The sequence below is a fragment of the Pelophylax lessonae genome (assembly GCF_965119305.1).
Source record: "Pelophylax lessonae genome assembly, chromosome: 9".
Taxonomy (NCBI): Eukaryota; Metazoa; Chordata; class Amphibia; order Anura; family Ranidae; genus Pelophylax; species Pelophylax lessonae.
The window spans coordinates 258,594,523-258,611,416 of record NC_138776.1 but is presented as its reverse complement, the minus strand read 5'-3'; the positions used below and the strand labels follow the sequence as shown (position 1 = coordinate 258,611,416).

At 42.4% G+C, this 16,894-nt stretch overlaps 3 protein-coding genes across 4 annotated transcripts in view; all 3 read right to left on the bottom strand.

The window, feature by feature from the left end:
• The window catches only part of LOC309562832 (uncharacterized protein), a 119,105-nt gene extending 112,449 nt beyond the window's left edge, over positions 1–6,656 (bottom strand). The window contains exon 1 of one of the 2 annotated variants that reach the window (XM_082267146.1): positions 5,513–6,656. In XM_082267146.1, the coding sequence (XP_082123272.1) occupies positions 5,583–6,548 (966 nt within the window). In that variant the 5' untranslated portion in view covers positions 6,549–6,656 and the 3' untranslated portion in view covers positions 5,513–5,582. Of the gene's footprint in view, positions 1–5,509 lie in introns of both variants that reach the window. The other variant, XM_082267147.1, reaches the window with a different exon arrangement.
• LOC309564409 (uncharacterized protein) overlaps positions 1–8,941 on the bottom strand; it is a 121,571-nt gene extending 112,630 nt beyond the window's left edge. Inside the window, exon 1 of the mRNA XM_082269037.1 lies at positions 8,731–8,941. Within this exon, the coding sequence (XP_082125163.1) occupies positions 8,731–8,794 (64 nt within the window). The 5' untranslated portion in view covers positions 8,795–8,941. The remainder of the gene's footprint in view (positions 1–8,730) is intronic.
• The window catches only part of LOC309563428 (uncharacterized protein), a gene marked incomplete at its 3' end in the record, with an annotated part of 51,122 nt that overhangs the window by 1,664 nt on the left and 32,564 nt on the right, over positions 1–16,894 (bottom strand). The window contains exons 2-3 of the mRNA XM_082267823.1: positions 254–388; positions 70–157 (exon numbers count right to left, since the gene is read on the bottom strand). Coding sequence (XP_082123949.1) covers positions 70–157; positions 254–322 — 157 coding nt within the window. The 5' untranslated portion in view covers positions 323–388. The remainder of the gene's footprint in view (positions 1–69; positions 158–253; positions 389–16,894) is intronic.

Sequence of the window (16,894 nt, the reverse complement as noted above, 5' to 3'; positions counted from 1 at the left end):
TTGAAGAAAAATATTGCTGAACAACTTACTTTTGTGTGTGTTATATATAAAATGTAATAAATGTCTCACCTTCCGCCATAGACTGCTGAGCTTCTCTCACCAACATCTCTTCTTCTTCCTCTTTACCCTCAACTTTGATGTCTTTCCGTTCTTCACCCTAAACCCCAGGAATTGAAAAAAAAAAGATTACTGCCATTAAAAGATTTCATAGAAGGATGTCAATGTTTAGATATATTTTGAGTTCTTTTTCTACCTGATCATGGTGGGTATCATTGTGAGCTTCCTGTGTGGAATCCCGGGAATAGTGATTACCTTCTCTCATACATTGTCCATCCAACTTTCCTTTTTCCTCCGTAAACTCAACTTTGATGTCTTTCAGTTCTTCACCCTAAACCCCAAATATGATAGAATACATTTATAAAAAAGAACAAGAGATTATATAGAAGAGTCGTCTCATAGCTAAGAGGACATTTGTAGGTCTACATGCTCAGTCCCACCTACCTGATGATGGTGAGGGATGGTGTGATCTTCCTGTGTGGAATCCCGGGAATACAGAGGACGGGGACATCTCTCTGGTAGGTTCCCATTACTGGATCCATCTGTAGGAAACACACACACTGACTGAATACATTGTTTCTATGTGTTTATCAGATGATGGGAGATCTAGGTGGAGCCTCCGTACTGCTCTCTCCTTTACTATAAAGTCTCCTCTTACCCGGTGATGTGAGGGGCGGCTGATTCTCCATCATGACGTCCTTGTAGAGATCCTTGTGTCCTTCTAAATACTCCCACTCCTCCATGGAGAAATAGACAGTGACATCCTGACACCTTATAGGAACCTGACACACACAATGATACAGTCACCATCCAGACACATCCCTTGTCTGTTACTGGATAATGTCCCAGAATTCCCAGCACCGCTCACCTCTCCTGTCAGCAGATCAATGATCTTGTTGGTGACTTCTAGAATCTTCTTGTCATTATTTCTCTTGGGTTTCAAGGAAAGAGGTGAAGGCACTGTGATGGTTAGATGGTCACCGGACTTCACCGGAGCAAAACTCTATATTGAAAGAGCAACAATATTGTCATGTGACCTCCCAGAATCCTCCTCACCTCTCCGGTCAGGTCTGTGTTTTATTAATAGAGATAAGAGTGATGTCATGTGACCTCCCAGAATCCTCCTCACCTCTCCGGTCATCTCTGTGTTTTATTAATAGAGATAAGAGTGATGTCATGTGACCTCCCAGAATCCTCCTCACCTCTCCGGTCAGGTCTGTGTTTTATTAATAGAGATAAGAGTGATGTCATGTGACCTCCCAGAATCCTCCTCACCTCTCCAGTCAGCATGTAGATGATCTCCAGGGTGAGGTCTAATATCCTCCTAGCCTTGTGACTTTGGTCCTCGTCCATCCTCATTGATGTGGTCATGCGATCCATACAAGACTCTCCTCTCTGTAGAGAGATAATAAACTGAGAATTATCTGGACTGTACTGGGATGAAGAATGTCTGCACAGAGTTCCTCCAGAGTTCTGACACCTCAGATGATGAAGATGAAGATTGTTATATTATATTACTGGGCTCGTTAATCTCGTTAAAAGTCTCACTGAAAGTAAAAAACCTTTTATTGTAATCTTAGATTGAGTGGAGAAATGTTAGATCCTCTGTGGAGGTATTCTTTTGTCTATGTTCTGGTTGGGGAGATTTGGGAGATTGGTGTTGGTGAGAAAAAATAAGCACCAACATCTGTGCCATTGGGATAAAATAAGTCCCATAACTGGTGTCAATGAGATAAAATAAGTTAGATCATTGGTGTTGATGAGATGAAATAAGTACCATCGTTGAGGCCTGTAGGATAAAACAATCCCTATCATTGGTGTCATTGGGCATAAAATAAGCCCCATTGTTGGTGTCAGCTGGATAAAATAAGCCCCATCGCTGATGTCGGTGGGATAAAATAAGCCCCATAACTGGTGTCATTGGGATAAAATAAGTCAGATCGTTGGTGGGATAAAATAAGCCCCATTGTTGGTGTCGGTGAGATAAAATAAGCCCTATCGGTGGGATAAAATGAGCCCCATCGTTGGTGTCAATGGGATAAACAAAGCCCCATCGTTGGTGTTGGTGAGATATAATAAGCTCCATAGGTGTCAACAGGATAAAATAAGTCCCAATGTTGGTTTTAGTGGGATAAAATAAGCCCCATCGTTGGTGTCGGTGGGATAAAATAAACCCCATCCTTGGTGGGGGATAAAATAAACCTTATCCATGGTGTCGTCAGGATAAAAAAAGCCCCATTGTTGGAATAAAATGAGACCCATCATCGGTGTCAGTGGGATAAAATGAGCCCAATCATTGGTGTCGGTGGGTCAAAATGAGCCCCATCGTTGGGGTTAGTAGATTAAAATGAGCCCCATCATTGTGATAGTAATATAAAATAAGTCCGATTATTGATGTCATGAGGATAAAATAAGTGAAAAAAAAAATGAGCCTACCTCGATGGTGTCAGTGGGATAAAATAAGTCCCATCGGTGTCAACAAGAGAAAATTAGCCCCATCGTTGGTGTTGGTGGGCTAAAATAAGCCCTTTTGGTGTCAGTGGGATAAAATGAGCCCATTCATTGGTGTCGGTGGGATAAAATGAGCCCATTCATTGGTGTCGGTGGGATAAAATGAGCCCAATCATTGGTGTTAGTGGGATAAAATGAGCCCAATCATTGGTGTCGGTGGGTCAAAATGAGCCCCATCGTTGGGGTTAGTAGATTAAATTGAGCCCCATCATTGTGATAGTGATATAAAATAAGTCCGATCATTGATGTCATGAGGATAAAATAAGTGAAAAAAAAATGAGCCTACCTCGATGGTGTCAGTGGGATAAAATAAGCCCCATCGGTGTTGACAGGAGACAATTAGCCCCATCATTGGTGTTGGTGGCCTGAAATAAGCCCTATTGGTGTCAGTGGGATAGAATGAGCCCATTCATTGGTGTCGGTGGGATAAAATGAGCCCATTCATTGGTGTCAGTGGGATAAAATGAGCCCAATCATTGGTGTCGGTGGGATCATAAGTTCGATAATTGATGTTAGTAGGATAAAATAAGATCTAATTTCCGTCGTATACATGGGGACCAGAAATTATGGATGTCTCCATTCGCACTACCTATCCATGCACTCCAATATGAGGCAATAGTGATAAAGTAACTGATTACTCTGATATTGTAAAACCAAAGACATCAGAGGGTAACAATGTGATCCATAATCATTTTCCGACTTACTTCATATCTTGGCACCTAGAAGTCTTTCTTGATTCTTTTCAATGAATTACGAATTCAGCAACCACCCGATCCTTTCTCGCAAATGTATTTTTTGCAACAAATGTTGACGACTAAGGATATGGAGAAAGAGGACGGACATGACGGGGGGGGGGGGGTTACTGGATGTAAATATAAAATTACATCTTATTACCTCCTCTGCTGCCAGTTCCAGCAATGTCTCCTCTCTACTTCTTCCCAACTCACCTCTGACCTGGAACTTCCTGTTTATACCTGACATTACTTCCTGTCTGCCCCTGCTATCACTTCCTGTTTGTGCGTTCCAACCGCAATACGTTGGATCACCTTCTGTGGAGAATATAAAAGCCACAGCCTACGTTGTATTTCAGTACTTTGACAGATGCTTGCTTGGGGTGTTCTTCAAATTTTTAGTATAACGCCTCGTACACGCGATGAGAATATCGGACAAATGATAGTCTGTTTTTTTTTTGCTTGCTAGCCTCGTATCGAAAAATAGAGTTTTGAAAATTCTCGTGTATGACAGAATGCAACTTAGGAAGTGATGTATTTTATTGTAATGTATTCTTTCGTTTCCAAGCATGTGTCCTCTTGGTTTTCCAAATTTTTTTTGACGAATAGTATATTAGTATTAATAATATACAGGATTTATATAGTGCCAACAGTTTTACAAAGTAGAGGGGGGGACAGTACAATTAGAATACAGTTCAATAAAGAAGGAGGGCCCTGCTCATGGAGCTTACAATCTAAAGGGAGGAGGAGGTGGTACTATGTAGGGATGATCTGATGGAGGTGGCTCGGATACAGTTCTTAGGAGGAGGTAGGGTAAGCTTCCCTGAATAAATGAGTTTTCAGGGATTGCCTAAAGGTGGACAGGGTAGGGGCTGACTAAACATTATTACCCACAATGAATAACAAAAACAACGTCATGGACTGTTCTCTGTCTCAAGAGTACCTGTAAAAATCGGTGTGCCTGCCTGGCTGTGCAGGGTGGGGGATTCCAATTCATCTGCAGCCCTTAAGGGGGTGCGCTACATTACCATATATCATAGAATAACTATATAGAGAGATTGTAATTTTCACTGTCACCCAATTCTCTGACAGCTCATCCCCACCATCCTCACTACATTCCCTGACAGCTCTCCTCCACCATCCACACTACATTCTCCAACAGTGCTCCTCCAGCATCCACACTACATTCTCCGACAGCTCTCTTCCACCATCCACACTACATTCTCCGACAGCTCTCCTCCACCATCCACACTACATTCTCCGACAGCTCTACCCCACCACCCACACTACATTCTCCGACAGCTCTCCTCCACCATCCACACTACATTCTCCGACAGCTCTCCTCCCACCATCCACACTACATTCTCCGACAGCTCTCCTCCCACCATCCACACTACATTCTCCGACAGCTCTCCTCCCACCATCCACACTACATTCTCCGACAGCTCTCCTCCACCATCCACACTACATTCTCCGACAGCTCTCCTCCCACCATCCACACTACATTCTCCGACAGCTCTCCTCCCACCATCCACACTACATTCTCCGACAGCTCTCCTCCACCATCCACACTACATTCTCCGACAACTCTCCTCCACCATCTACACTACATTCTCCGACAGCTCTCCTCCACCATCCACACTACATTCTCCGACAGCTCTCCTCCCACCATCCACACTACATTCTCCGACAGCTCTCCTCCACCATCTACACTACATTCTCCGACAGCTCTCCTCCACCACCCACACTACATTCTCCGACAGCTCTCCCCCACCATCCACACTACATTCTCCGACAGCTCTACCCCACCACCCACACTACATTCTCCGACAGCTCTCCTCCCACCATCCACACTACATTCTCCGACAGCTCTCCCCCACCATCCACACTAAATTCTACGACAGCTCTCCACCATCCACATGGCAGTCTCCACTAACTACTACAGATTCCACCTATAAATGAAATGTCACTATTGCCAGAATTTACCAAAAACTATTTTTATTAATGATATAGATTATCCTTGGACTGAACAGTTCCGATTGTTTATTTCCACTGTATATTTGCCAGCAAAATCAGCAGCTGAGTGTGATATTCTATAGGATTTTCTTCATGTGTAAAACATTCCCTGTACATGAATAGAGACGCTCATTTGTCGAAATCTTCTGGTGTCAAAGACGTTTCTGAATGAAACATTTACCGCACACTGAACAAGATTAGTCCCACTCTCCCGTATGAAATGTGTTACATCTCTGGTGTGTAGACTGGTCTTTTTTCTGGTCCATTTCAAGTGTGACTTTTTTGGTGGCTGACAAGGCTTTCTTTCTTAGTGAAACATTTCCCGCACTCTGAACATGTATAAGGACGTTCACCTGTGTGAATTCTCTGGTGCCTATGAAGGTCCTTGTTTTCAATGAAAGATTTCCCACACAGCGAGCATGAGAATGGACGTTCACCCGTATGACTTCTCTGGTGTCTAATAAGGTTTCCTTTACTAATGAAACTTTTCCCGCACTCTGAACACGGAAATGGACGCTCGCCAGTGTGAATTTTCTCATGTTTATGAAGGTTTCCTTTGTCATTGAAATTTTTGCCGCACTCTGAACATGAATAGGGACATTCACCTGTGTGAGTTCTCTGGTGTCGATGAAGGTCTGATCTGTGAAAGAAACATTTCCCGCACTCTGCACATAAGAAAGGACGCTCGCCAGTGTGAATTTTCTGGTGTTTATATAGATCTTCTTTCTGAAGGAAACATTTCTCACACTCTGAACATGAAAAAGGATACTCGCTCCTGTGACTTCTCAGGTGCGTAAGAAGTGTTTTTTTCTCAATGAAACGTTTCCCGCACTCTGAACATGGGAAGGGGCGCTCGCCTGTGTGACTTCTCTGGTGTGTAAGAAGATTACTTTTTACAGTAAAACATTTCCCGCACTCTGAACATGGGAACGGACGCTCGCCCTTGTGATTTTTCTGGTGTCGAAGAAGGTTTCTTTTTGCCGTAAAACATTTTCCGCAGTCTGAACATGAAAACGGAGGCCCGCTCTTGCGACTTCTCTGCTTTTCAAAAAGTGTTCCATTTTCAGTCAGAGTGTTCTTAACTACAAAACCTATCAATGAACTTTCCATTGTGCGAACTACTTCCTGGCCTAAGGAAGCTTCAGTGTATGATATATGTGATCTATCAGAGGATCCCTCAGGATTAGAGGGATCCATTAATCTCTTGACATAGTAAGCCGTGTGATGAGTCATTTGATTAACAAGATTTTCTCCTGGGGAATATTGTACGATATCATTATCTTCTACATTACAGTCTGAAGATAAAATACGATGTCCCTCAGAGTCATAGTGTTCATCTGTTGGAAAACAATTTTGATAAAAGAATTATGAAGCATTCTTCATATTTTCCATTAAGGAGACATATATACTGTTCTTGTACTCAATAGCTTCTCAAAGCGTTGGTTCAGAATATGGTGTACAGTATCTCTTCCTCATTTGTTGGGAACATGACGTTATATTGAGGAATGGAGATGGACCTTTCATATGGTGTACAGTATCTCCTCCTCATTTGTTGGGAACATGACGTTATATTGAGGAATGGAGATGGACCTTTCATATGGTATACAGTCTCTCCACCTCATTTGTTGGGAACATGACGTTATATTGAGGAATGGAGATGGACCTTTCATATGGTGTACAGTATCTCCTCCTCATTTGTTGGGAACATGACGTTATATTGAGGAATGGAGATGGACCTTTCATATGGTGTACAGTATCTCTTCCTCATTTGTTGGGAACATGACGTTATATTGAGGAATGGAGATGGACCTTTCATATGGTATACAGTATCCCCTCCTCATTTGTTGGGAACATGACGTTATATTGAGGAATGGAGATGGACCTTTCATATGGCGTACAGTATGGATGTCCAACCTTTTGGCTTTTCTGGGCCACATTGAGTGTAGAGAAATTTTCTCGGGCCGCATATAAAATATATACTATAGTTAAGGTATATAAGTAATAAAATGCCGCGGCACCCTTCCCGCGCTGCCGCACCCCCCGCACTAATTTAACACAACTAGAGGATGATCAAATGAAATGGAATCAGTATACAGAGGTTTACTTCTTCTGAGAGATATTAAAGGAACACTTTAACCACCATGACCACTTCAGTGATTTGAAGAAGTGGTCATGGTGGTAGGAGTCAGAAACACTGCACATGCTCGTCCCCCCCACCCCCCCTCCAGTCCGAGGCAGCCTCTGCCTACCGTTAGTTGGAAGCCGCTGTGGCCATGCCCCCGACCGACTTCCTTCCTCCCCAGCAAAAAAAAAATTGTCAGGGGGCAGTGGGCCGCATTGCCTGGGGTTCTGGGCCGCATGTGGCCCCCGGGCCGCAGGTTGGACATGCCTGGCGTACAATATCTCCACCTCATTTGTTGGGAACATGACATTATATTGAGGAATGGAGATGGACCTTTCATATGGTGTACAGTATCTCCTCCTCATTTGTTGGGAACATGACATTATATTGAGGAATGGAGATGGACCTTTCATATGGTGTACAGTATCTTCTCCTCATTTGTTGGGAACATGACGTTATATTGAGGAATGGAGATGGACCTTTCATATGGTGTTCAGTATCTCCTCCTCATTTGTTGGGAACATTGTGTGGTGTGGTAAATGCAAAGATTATATTCTTCTGGTAAGGACTAGAATTTGTATATCATATGGTGTACAATACCTCTCCCTTATTTTTTTGGGAGCTTTAGGTGGCATAGTAGGTACATCAATTACTACCAGTGGTTATCTCGATCTTTCTCTTACTGCAGTTAGTAACTGCTTTAGTGTATGATGTTACTTACCAATGTTTATAGGCAAAGAAGGTTTCTCTGGTTTACGTTTCATAATCATCTCCCCCTCCTCCATAGACTGCTGATCTCCACTCATCAACATCTCTTCATCTTCCTCTTTAAACTCAACTTTGATGATTTTCAATTCTTCACCCTAAGACCCCAAAGATGATAGAATACATTTGTTAAAAGAAACAAGATTTTACATTGAAGAATGTCCTCTCATAGCTTAGAATACTTTTATTGGATCTACATGCTCAGTCCCACCTACCTGATGATGGTGGGGGATGGTGTGATCTTCCTGTGTGGAATCCCGGGAATACAGAGGACGGGGACATCTCTCTGGTGGGTTCCCATTACTGGATCCATCTGTAGGAAACACACACACTGACTGAATACATTGTTTCAGCTTTTTTTGTTGTTGAGTGAACTGGATTGTCATTTGCTTTTAACTTATGTAATAATGTAAACATATTTAATTTGGTGGAAACATGACATTATATGGAGGTTTGTAGATGGACCTTTCATATGGTGTACAGTATGAAAATTGAAAACTGTCTCTGTATTTAGAGGTTATTACTTACTTGTGTCCATATGTAGAGAAGATTCCTTCTGTTTACTTTTCATAATCATCTCCTCCTCCTCCATAGACTGCTGATCTCCACTCACCAACGTCTCTTCTTCTTCGTCTTTAACCGTCACTTTGATTTCTTTCAGTTCTTCACCCTAAACCCCAAACATGACAGAACATATAAAAAAAAGGAACAAGAGAATATATAGACAAATATCATTACATAGCTTGGAACTATTATTGTGTTCTAGTTGATCAATTTCATCTACCTGATGATGGTGAGGGATGGTGTGACCTTCCTGCGTGGAATCCCGGGAATACAGAGGACGGGGACATCTCTCTGGTGGGTTCCCATTACTGGATCCATCTGTAGGAAACACACACACTGACTGAATACATTGTTTCTATGTGTTTATCAGATGATGGGGGATCTAGGTGGACCCTCCGTACTGCTCTCTCCTTTACAATAAAGTCTCCTCTTACCCGGTGATGTGAGGGGTGGCTGATTCTCCATCATGACGTCCTTGTAGAGATCCTTGTGTCCTTCTATATACTCCCACTCCTCCATGGAGAAATAGACAGTGACATCCTGACACCTTATAGGAACCTGACACACACAATGATACAGTCACCATCCAGACACATCCCTTGTCTGTTACTGGATAATGTCCCAGAATTCCCAGCACCGCTCACCTCTCCTGTCAGCAGCTCAGTGATCTTCTTGGTGACTTCTAGAATCTTTTTGGCACTGGTTACCTCTGTTGTCAGGCAGTGAGGCGGAGGCTCACCAGATTTTTTCTTCACTACTTTATAATCCTGTGTGAAGAAATCAAGTGACATTTATAACAATGGACTTTTCAAAAATTTCTTTACCTCTCCAGTCAGGATTTATAGAGATAAGAGTGATATTATGTGATCTTCCCAGAATCCTCCTCACCTCTCCAGTCAGCAGGTAGATGATCTCTAGGGTGAGATTTAATATTGTCTCAGTCACATGGCTTTGGTCTTCGTCCATTTTTCCAATGGTCATGTCTATGCAGGAGTCTCCTCTCTGTAGACGGATACATATAATAATAATAAAATACTGTATATATATATATATATATATATATAGATATATATAGAGATATATATAGAGATATATATAGAGAGATATATATAGAGATATATAAAATAAAATTAGAATTATCTGGACTGTACAGGGATGATAAATGCCTGCACAGAGTTCCCCGATAGTTCTATTATTTCAGACTGCTTCTTATACTATATGATTGACTGGAGAAATGTTAGATACTCTGTGGAGGTATTCCTCTGCCTGTGTTCTGGTTGGGGAGATTTTCCTTCACGGCTTGTCCAGGTGATAGAGATCAAACAGAACAAGATGAGAGTGAAAATAAGCCAAATTCGGATGTAGACTTGAACTAATCCTACACGAGGTTCTATTTCGTCCCTTGCCGAACCAAAACTGTTAACTTTTAGGTTGAGTTGGGCTTTTAAAAGGAGTTGCTTGGTTTATATTGAGTCATGGTTGTCAGCATTTGGAAACAATTAAAGGGGACATATCAAGAAGAAAAATGCCAGCTGGCATTGTTGTGTCACACCTTTCCTTCTATGGGTTGTCCTGTTATAAGAACTGGATGTATATTGAAGCCAAAATGAATTCAGCTGGTTCCCACTGGCCCATTGTACAATGACGGCTGGGCGGGGCTGCTCTTGTTCTGCTGTGCATGTATCCCTCAGACACAGCGCATCACCGATAAGGGTAAAGAGTCAATGATGTTGGCTCTTTACCATGTGATCAGTTATGTCCAATCGCAGCTCATGTAAACAAATGCCATTTATTGGCATTTCCTTTCCTCAGCGTTGTCATTGTCTGAGGAAAGAAAAGCCGATAACCAGCTTTCCTGTGACAGGGCACATTTACTCTGATAATCAGCCCCATCAGTGCCCATTAGTGCTGCAAATCAGTGCCCATCAGTGCAGCATATCAGTGCCCATCAATGCCCTCTATCAATCGTGCCTTATCAATGCAGCCATTATCAGTGCCCATCAGTGCCACCTCATTAGTGCCCATCAAAGCAGCCTCGTCAGTGCCACCTCATCAGTTCCGCTTATCAGTGCCACTTATCAGTGCACATCAGAGCAGCCTCTTTAGTGCCGCCTCATCAGTGCCAACTCATCAGTGCCCATCACAGCGGCCTCATCAATGCCCATCAGAGCAGCCTCATCAATGTACAATAGTAAAGAATAAATATTATGTATTTGCAAAATTTTTATAACAGAAACGAAGAAAAGGGTAAATAAATACCACCAAAAGAAAGCTCTATCTGTCTCAAACAAATGGCAAAAAATGTCATATGGGTACAGTGTTGAATGACCGCTCAATTGTCATTCAAAGTGAGACAGCGCTGAAAGCTGAAAATTGGCTTGGGCAGGAAGGTTAGAAAAAAAAAAGTTCTGGTATTAAAGAAGAGGTTCATAAGTCCCATCATTGGGATAAAATAAACCCTATTTTTCATGACAAAGAGAGTAAAATAAGCTCCATTGTTTGTGTACGCGGCATAAAACAAGCCCCATTGCTAGTCTCATTTGGGTTAAATAAACCCCATTTTTGGTGTCCGTGGGAGAAAAGTCCCATTGTTGGCCTCAGTGGGATAAAATAAGTCCCATTGTTTGTATAAGTGTGTAAGCAGGTGCTGACCAGGATGCCTGTGAATATTTTAGCCCTGCCTGCACTGCATTATTTATGTATATAGTGAGTTACAGGCTACTCTGGATGGGAAGGGGTTAACTGTGTCTAGACTCTTTCCCGGGCTTTTTGAGCTTCCCCCTACTGTAAGCCACATAAATATCAGGGGAGGGCTCAAAGCAAGCTTTTTCTTCCATGTGGGATTGACAGAGGAAAAACTGCTGCAACAAGTAGTCCTTCTGGACGACGTGCATCCTACTGGGATTTTCCCTGGACTAGGAACCTACCATTACTGGACTTCTGTTGAATGGACATTGCTTCTCTGGAAAAGTGGTCTCCAAACTGCTGCCCTCTGCTTGCCTTCATCCGACCCTTGGGGCACTTTTCCTTCCACTGATAAAAGACACTATTCCTCCCACTGACACCAACATTGGGATACTATTCCACTAACACCAACAATGGGGAATAATTCCTGCTACTGACATCAACAATGGGGCTTTATTTCTACCATTGGTGCCATCTATGGGTCACTATTCCTCAAACTGACACCAACAACGGGGCTGGACTCGGTTTCATGTATGCTGTTAAACAGTGTTGCTGAACCTTCAGTAAAGCAGTTAACTGTTTTAAGCCTGGTCTGAAGTAATTTAAAGGGGTGCATGAAAGTTCCTGGCATATGAAAAAACAAGAACCAGTAAAGCACATGTGGGATATGAAGCAAAGCCACTACGGAAGGTGTACTCGGCAAGACAAGCAGGAGGAGTAATGCAGTTGCTATGGGGAACCCAAAATGGTGTAAGGAACATTGCAGCGTGAAGTGTGGTACCTGGTGTAGGTGATGGGACCTCCTATAGTGAGAGGGTCAGTGATCTGACCGTCAGTTGTCGGTTTCCAAGTGTGAGTGGAATAAAAAAAAGCACCATCGTTTGTGATAGTGGTATAAAATAGGCTCCATTGTTGGTCTCCTTGGGATAAAATAAGCCAAATTTTTGGTGTCAGTGGTGTCTGACCATCAGTGGTCGGTTTCCAAAAGCACCTGGGACCAAACCTGTGGTACAGAGACCTCATGTACCTGGCCACATTTTATGGTGAAGCTGAAAGAGTTAAATGAAGTGCACGCATGAGGTCCATGCTAGGTGCATGGCGGGACCCCATTCTTTCACTGGGAGGTGACAGCGGTACGCTGGACTGTTGATGAGGGCACAGGCTCAGCGGTGTCCCTCCTAAAAGTAACATACGGAAGGGAAGGGTGTATAGTGACATGGGACAGCATGCTACAGAGGGACTCTGTGTAATTAAGGACTGCAAGCAGTATAAGGCTCATATCTAAGCTAGGGAACCACCATAATGTTTGAATCAGTCCCAGCCTGGTCCTCGGAAAGGTAGACCCATGTGCATTGTGAGTGGCAATACCCACAAGTAGACTGGATTAGGCTCCATCATTGGACTCAGTGGAATAAAATAAACCCCATTTTTGGTGTTAGTGGAAAAAAATAACCCGCATCATTTGTGAAAGTGGCATAAAATAAGCGCCATCATTCGTGTGAGTCGATTAAAAAAAAGCCCCATCGTTTGTGATAGTGGTATAAAATAGGCTCCATTGTTGGTCTCCTTGGGATAAAATAAGCCCAATTTTTGGTGTCAGTGGAATAACATATGTTATGTCCTTGGTGCCAGTGGGATAGCATAACCCCCATCATTTGTGAAAGTGGCATAAAATAAGCCCCATCATTGGTGTGGGTGGGATAAAATAAACCTCATTGTTTGTGACAGTGGTATAAAATAAGTTCCATTGTTGGTCTCCTTGGGATAAAATAAGCCCAATTTTTGGTGTCAGTGGGATAAAATAAACTTGTTTGGAGAAAGCAACAGTTTTGGTCTAAAATCAGTCCTTCCTCGGGCTAAGGAAAACATCTAGTTACCTTGTGTGTATTTTTATTTTTATAACATACAAGTGCTGCAACCACCCAATCCTTTCTCCTAAAAAAAAATTGTGTAAAGCAGTTGCTGGAGAAAAATTGTTATCAAATACCATCATTTTACTTTCCCAGTTTATCTCCCTGGCAGCATACACATAGGTTAGGCTTGGTCTCCAAACTACCATAGGAGCTCCTACTAAAAAAATGAAGACCTACCCAGCTGGTGTCATTCTTGTAAGAAGTCGTTACATTTTCTAGAACAGGATGCATGCTGCCATGGAGGTAAGTCAGGAAAAGAAAATTAAGGTAAGTATTTGATACCTATTTTCCATTTTCCTGTCCACCTCATGGCAGCATACACGTAGGTTAGGCTTTCTCTCCGAGCTACCATAGGATCTTCTACTAAAAAACTGAAGACCTACCCAGCTGGTCTTATTCTTGTAAGAAGTTGTTACATTTTCAGGGGAGGGATGCATGCTCCATTGGAGGAAAGTCAGGAAAAAAAAAATTAAGGTAAGAATTTTAAACCTATTTTCCTGACTACCTCATGGCATCATACATGTAGGTTAGGCTTGGTCTCCGAACTCCCATAGGATCTCCTCCTACAAAACTGAAGACCTACCCAGCTGGTCTTAATCTTGTAAGAAGTCGTTACATTTTCAGGGGAGGGATGCATGTTTCAACAGAGGTAAGTCAGGCAAAAAAAATGAAGGTAAGTATTTGATACTTATTTTCCTGACTACCTCTTGGCATCATACATGTAGGTTAAGCTTGGTCTCCGAACTCCCATAGGATCTCCTCCTACAAAACTGAAGACCTACCCAGCTGGTCTCATTCTTTTAAGAAGTTGTTACACTTTCTGGGGCAGGATGCATGCTGCCATAGAGGTAAGTCAGGAAAGGAAAATTAAGGTAAGTTTTGGTACCTATTTTTCTGACTACTTCTTGGCAGCATACATGTAGGTTAGGCTTGGTCTCCGAGCTCCTATAGGACCTTCTACTAAAAGACTAAAGTCCTACCCAGCTAGTTCTTGTAAGAAGTCGTTACACTTTCTGGGGAGGCAAGGGTGCTGCCATAGAAATAAGTCATGAAGAAAAGAAAAAAAGAAAATTAAGGTAAGTATTTGATACAAATTTTCAATTTTTCCCGACCTTCTCATGACTACATACACATGGGGGAAAGAACTCTCCGAAAAACTGGGTGGGTTGCCAGAAAGAGATGACTGTAACTGAAATTGATGAGCACTGTTTACAAAGTGATCCTCACAGTGTTCATTGGATAGTCCAAGGACTTCACACAAGTGCTTCAACCTAGTGGAAACTGTCATGGACTTCCCTACTGTACGATCCTATATAACGAAGACAAAAATAGGATGGAGCCATCTGGGTGGGACTTCAATTCTTTAGTAGGAGATCCTATGAGAACTTGAGGAGTGGAGCCAAACACAATTGTATGCTGCTGTGGAGATAAGTCGGGAAATATAATAAAAAAATACAAAATCGTATTACCTCCTCTACTGCCAGTTCCAGCAATGTCTCCTCTCTGCTTCCTCCTGAACTCACCTCTCACCCGGAACTTCCTTTTTATACCTGACATCACTTCCTGTCTGTGCGTTCCATTGGCAATTCGTAGGAACGCCTTCTTGTGGAGACTATAAAAACTGCAGCCTACGTTGTTTTTCCAATTCTTTGACAGCCAATTTTTTATGTGTTTCTTGTTATTTTAGCAAATATTATAGAGTTAGAAAAAATAAAATAAAAAAAAAAAAAACACAAGCAAAGTTCAGGAAACTTGATTGATTGTGTATTAAATCGTTACTAAAGGCTCAATTTTTTTTCCCATCAACATAACAAATATGTTATACAGTACTTACGTTACCTCCTCTTCTTCTTGGGGCCCCTGTTGGCGCTCTGGGCTCTTAATTTCAAAAGTGGCCCCATAGCAAGCGAGCTTGCTCCTGAGCCCAGCTCTGTGTGTCCATAACAATAGTCCCATCGCACACGTATCTGGGGAAAGCTCTAGGATACTGAGTGCTGTGGCAACCTCCAGCAAGGGAACATATGTCTGTGGAACTACACAGTCCATTGGCTACAGCCATTGGAGCCCTTATTCAACGTGTCACCCACTCTCCGTTCTCTTTTTCTTCTTTATTCTTTAGTCCTTTCATTTCTTTTTTTTTTTTTTTTCTGTCCTTCCATTTCTGCCAAGCCCCCCCCCCCTCTTTGTTTCGCCTGTTTTTTTTCACCATGGATCACTGTACTCCAATTTGCCTAATTTTCGCAATTTTATGTGGATCCTTTTTGATTGAGCTCCGGAAGAATGTTAATGCTGGGGGGCTAAAGCTGAATATGCAGGTCAGTGTCCATGTGAGTGGGCAATCCAGCTTTAGACCTGGTTCACACCTATGCAATTTTTAGTGCCCTCTCCATTTTGCAGAAACACACTGCAGTCCATTTAACATGTTCTCCTATGGGTCACGTTCAAATCTGTGAATTTTACGGAAAGGGCCAGGGACTTTTTTCTGTTTTTTGGTTCCATAGTCTTCAATTGATCAAAAACGTGTATTGAAAAATGCAAAATGCACCTGGAGTATGCAAACTGCAACGTGCATAGGTGTGAACCAGGCCTAAAGGCTCGCCACCTAACAATAGTAAAAACAAAAATTGTGGGGAGGGGGGGGGGGGAGAGCATGTGAAAGACAAATGAGAAGAGTACACCAATAGTCCTAATGAATAAATTTCAATCATAGTATTAGCCAAGACAATGGATCAATTATCTATCATTTAAAAACATGTGAATGATAGGTATTGCGCCCCCCAGGTTGTACCGTACAAAGGGTGTGAATCCAGAAAGCTTCACGTTGTAAAAGAAGACGATCATGGTTCCCGATTCTAATGGGCTGCTTGACATGCTCAATGACCATGCCCCTCAGTTCATGTATTTAATGGTTTTGCATAACAAAATGTACAGCCACCAGTTTGTTTAAATCAATCTGTACGCCTTCCACCGTCTTGGACAGGGCTACCCTGATGTCACTCCTGTGTTTTTGAAAACATCTCCTGAAAGGGTCAGTTGGTTTTCCCACATATAGGAGTGCACATGGGCATTTGAGAACATACACACAGTAATCAGTATTACAGTTCATATATTCCTAAATACGATAATGGTTCCCCTTGTGTGGGTGTGTGAAATGTTCGCCACATATGAGAGAGTAGCAAACGTTGCAAATTTGACTTTTGAAACAACCAGCTTTCTGGGAGATTCTAGGTGCGGGTCTTGCATATTTGTGTCTAGGGTCAACTTGGACAAGTATGTGTTGGTCACATAGTGTTTTGTTGCATTAATGTGCAATTATAGGCACCTTTTTAAGGCCAGATATCAATGACTTATCTGCCTGCAGAATATACAAATTCTGTGTGAATGCCTGTCTGATGTGCTGTCAGAGAACGGTTCTTAAAAGGATTGGAACACCTGCATATGCCCATCAAAATCAAGGATTGGCACATAGAATTTCGCCAATGCACACAAACGGTCGGGAGGATCCATGTACCAGTGTGCATGCACAATGC